At 47.1% G+C, this 4,442-nt stretch overlaps 1 protein-coding gene across 1 annotated transcript in view; it reads right to left on the bottom strand.

Moving 5' to 3' along the window:
- The window catches only part of LOC109295094 (complement receptor type 2-like), a 49,586-nt gene that overhangs the window by 24,046 nt on the left and 21,098 nt on the right, over window positions 1–4,442 (bottom strand). Inside the window, exons 5-8 of the mRNA XM_019513747.1 lie at window positions 4,181–4,266; window positions 3,030–3,242; window positions 2,056–2,238; window positions 650–856 (exon numbers count right to left, since the gene is read on the bottom strand). Of these exons, the coding sequence (XP_019369292.1) occupies window positions 650–856; window positions 2,056–2,238; window positions 3,030–3,242; window positions 4,181–4,266 (689 nt within the window). The remainder of the gene's footprint in view (window positions 1–649; window positions 857–2,055; window positions 2,239–3,029; window positions 3,243–4,180; window positions 4,267–4,442) is intronic.

The raw sequence follows: 4,442 nt of genomic DNA, 5'->3' as shown, positions 1-4,442 counted from the left end.
AAGTGGGGCAAGCTTGTCACGTGGGTCAGGGATGTTCAGTGTCCCTTCTGCAGCCGGCACCTGGTCCAATTCCAGCTGGCCGGCTGCATTTGGTCTTCAACACGGAATGACCGCGCGGCACCTTTTGCGAGCACTGTGCTGCCTGTGCACCTCCTACGTCGGCTGCTGTCTGCTGGAGTTGACTAGGGAGAGGGAAGTTGGGGGCAACCCATCAGGCCACGAGCATGTAAACTTCCCGGGGGAGATTCCTAAAGGCACACACAGAATTTGTGATCCCAGCAAAGGCAGATTCTGGGGGGCTTTTAAACTACCTTTTGTGCCCTGGCTGTTCTGAACTGGTCATTAGTTTCCAATGATGGATGGTCCTATGGCCTTGTGCCCAGTGCATTCAGGACTTCAGAAGTGTCCTGGATCTCTGCTGTATGATGCATCAAGACCCGATTCATCCATCCGATGCCCCACCCTACAAGTGGGTATTTCTATACTACAACAGAGCAAGCAGACTTGGAGTGACTCTTTCTTCCTTTCTCTCACCCACCCACCCTCACACTTTGAGCCACTCTGCTTTTGAGTACAAACCCAGCTTCCTTCATTGCTAATAATACTGCGCCCTAACTAGGCTAAGTAAATGAAAGATTCATATACTCACTCCCACACGGACTTGGATCTTTAGACCACTGAAAGTTACTTTGACAGGTAATAGTGAGCTTGTTTTCTCCAGGCCTGAACTCATAGCCTGACCAACAGGTGTATGTAAACACAGAGCCAACTGGATACTCGGCGCTCAGCTCTTCACTTGAGAAAAAAAAGGAACGTTGCATAATCTTATCAGTATTAGGGGGGTCGTAGCAACCGCCTGGGAGGAAAAACAGTTCAAAAACAAAATTAATGAGGAGCCATCGCTGCAGCTGGAGAATCCTCTACAACACTGGCACATGGGAAACATATATGACCCTGGAGCAGAATTTAGCTCAGTCATTGCAACGAGGCTGAGTAGCAAAGATAATAACTATATCCCCACTTATGCAATTTGCCTGCCCACGAGACAGTCACCTGAAGTTGAAGTCCAGAAGGACATGTGAATAATTTCAGACCACACAATGGCCTCAGCTAGAATCCCTCTCTTCAGTGCAAAAGCCTTTGAGCTGCGGCATCACGGGACTGTGTTAGTAACATCAGAAACGTGACAGCCATCTGCGCAGTGCAAGGGGTAGTCAGTTCAACGCACGGCCGCCTCCAAAAAGCCCAGATGCTCTTATGCCAAACCTATCTTGCGTGTTTGCCTTCAGTGAGGACACGCAAGTTCTGCACCCAGATCCTGTACTGAGATTTCGGAATAGCAGCTCAATATTACTTACGCCAACTAGCAATTACATCCTCAGCTGCCCTGTTCCAGACACAATGACCCCAGTCAGGCACTAGGTGAAGGGTTGGTGATATTGCAAGGAAGGCAGGAAAATAAAAAAAGATTCAGATCCTTTCTTACCCCTACCCCAGTGAAGTCAGCACAAAGCTTCCAGGGAATTCACTGGAGCCAGGATTTCAACCTTTGCTTCTGCAGGCCCAACTCCTGCTTTCTACTGAAGTCAGTTGACCTCACCGCGCGGCCACCACGACCCCATCATCACAGGCCAGCTTCTCACTTGTGGAACAGCGTAGCTACACCGCTGGCATGTACCCCACCTGAGGATGTGGCATCACTGCACGGATTTCTCATCACCATCTCTATAGGACACATTGTTAGTCCCTTTGAAGTGAATGCTAAGGCTCGCTGGCTGCAGTGGGACCAGGCTTAAAGCCTATCCTGCTTGAAGTCCTGGCTTCCTAGAATCATTTTCCTCCCCAGAGCAGCCAGGAATCGTTTCTAGGAGCACAGCAAAGTGCAGCATGGAAAGGAGTGTTCATGTGTTACGCAGGCTGGTGATGAAAGCTAAGGAGCTCGAGCCTGCAGGGCCTATTCAAGCCCCACTCCTCCCTCTTACCTCACCGGAGTCTCACCCAAACAATGCTGACAGGGTGCACTAGAAGATGCGCTAGCCAGGACATGATACTTACTTTGTTCGCAAACTGGTACCGGAGGGCTCCAGGTACTATTCTCATTGCACTGAATGTTGCTGCTGCCGTGGAGGGTAAAACCTTTATTACACTCAAGCAAAAGGATGCTGTTCCAGGTATTGACACTGCTGTATCTGTTCACTATTCTCCCATTGTCAAGGTTCGGAGTTTTACAGTGAATTGCTGGGGAAGAAAAAGTATGAGTTTGGGAGATCTACTGTTAGATGCCAGTTTGGGAAACAATACAGGGTTTACCAGGAAGCCCTGAATAAGCACCTGGACAGAGAGAGAACATTTTCTAACCACTCCTCCACCCTCCCCTCAACTTGCATTTATCCATTTATGTATTCCTAATGTTTCAGTAAGGTATGGCAAAACAGCATCAAGAGGATGCCAGTGTGGCAGAACACCAAGCTTCCAAATTAGATGCAACAATATTTTTTGCCCAGCTCGGCATATGGCTTTTGCAGTTCAGCCAGGACAACTTTCACATGTGTTCTGCTTAGAAGTCCAAACCCAAGTGCTCACAGCAGTTACCAGCACAGCCCTTCATTATTCCCACGTTATGTGAACACATAAGATGATGCCGGGGCCATTCCAACAGCTCCCACGGACCATCAGGTTATCATGATGCCTCTCCCTTTCCCTCTGTAGCCCTGGAGCCTTCTGCTGCAGAACTGCTACTCAGGTTGCCTTGCATTGCTGATGGCTACTAATTCAGCAGCTGCAGTTTGAGTGATAATTTGCTCAAGAGGAAACCAAATGAAGAATAACTGCTTTCTACCCCACTTCTCCTCTCCTACCCCCTCCAAGCCTTTTCTCCTTTCTTCTCTTTACCGACACCTTCTCGCTCAGTATGTTGTCCTCCCCAGTTTAAGCTGGTAACTTGCTTGTACTGTTACAGTGCACCAGTTACCATGCATATCTACACAGTGCCAACATCACGCCAATTTATGGGAACAGTACAGGGTCACCTTTGCATTCAGGGGGAGGCCCACTCCAGACTCCATTATACTTGTCCCGGGATGTACAGTAGATGGAAGCTTCTCCAACAAGCGAGAAAGGAATCTCTCCTGCCTTTACGCTGTCACACTTGTAAGTGACTGATGTCCCATAGCTGAACTCCTCCAGAATCATTGCACTGTGTGTCCCATGGTTTATTGTCGGAGGCGGCAGACACGGTATCGCTAACAAAAAGAAAGGGGGCAGGGAAATGAGAGAAAGTGAGTGAGAGAGAGAAAGAATTTAACTGATGTTGTATGCAGTCTCTCACAAGAAAGAGAGGCGCTGAAATACAACGGGCCAGAACCCCTTTGGTTGTGCAAAATGAATGTAGCTCCCCTGAATGCAAGGGAGCTGCAATCATTTATCCTGTCGACTTCACTCTGTATCAGCTGGGGATCTGCCCTTAGGGCTATGCCAGTTATGGAGACCAAGATTGTTAACACCAGAAAATGGGACATCTTTCCTCATACAGTTATGGAGCCAGAGCTCAATGGACTGGCTGTGTGGTCATCAAAGCTGAAGGATGAAGGGCTTGTAAAAATGAAGCTGCTAACTATTTGAGAACAATGAGGTTCCTATGATGCGTTCTCCAAGGGCAAGGTGTTAGCTCAACTAACCTGACAGAAGTCCCACTTTGGTAGTGAACCCTATCCCCTGAACTCCACCTGCAGTACCAGTGGGTTACGATGCACTTCATTTTCTGTCTTCAGCAATTACTGCTCTTTTGTGTGAAGGAGGCCTGCTACATGCCACCCCCGGGATAGCTGCACTTGAATGACAAGTAAAGGGACAGGATCTGGAAAGCACCTGGAGATTGCAACGTGCCATACACATGTTGGTACTTTGTATCTGAAGAAAAAGGATTTGGTATACAAGTGTTTAAATTCTATTAACCTAGAGCATGACTGTTAGGCGATTCTCTCTCCCTGCCAGACATATTTGTAAAGTAACAGACTTCTCTGTAGCATGGTACAAAAATTAAAAGTAAAAAACTACAAGAGGAGTCTGCAGTGAAGCACTAAATGTGATTCCTATTTGATTCCTATCAGAGGAACAAGCCTTTTTCATGATCAAATCCCATTAGACTTATAGCAGAACACTATTAAATGTCTCTACTTACATTGACAAAGTGGCATTTCTCGATCCCAATCAACACCCCCTTGTGCAATCACACAACTGGATTGTGGATTTCCAATTAATCGGTACCTGAACAGAACAGGGGAAAGGAGGCAAGGGAATCTTACTATGCAAACTCAGACTATCATCATCAAATGATACTGTTTTCTGATGAGATTAGGAACTTGGCAGACAAAGATACTATATATTAGATATAGTACATTTAGCTTTCTATAAAGACATTGGACTTGGTACCTCACCATACC

The sequence above is a fragment of the Gavialis gangeticus genome, unplaced genomic scaffold (assembly GCF_001723915.1).
Source record: "Gavialis gangeticus isolate Ggan-Ray unplaced genomic scaffold, GavGan_comp1, whole genome shotgun sequence".
In the NCBI taxonomy this organism is placed as follows: domain Eukaryota; kingdom Metazoa; phylum Chordata; order Crocodylia; family Gavialidae; genus Gavialis; species Gavialis gangeticus.
The sequence above is the reverse complement of the archived record's forward strand: the minus strand, read 5'-3'. Positions and strand labels throughout refer to the sequence as shown.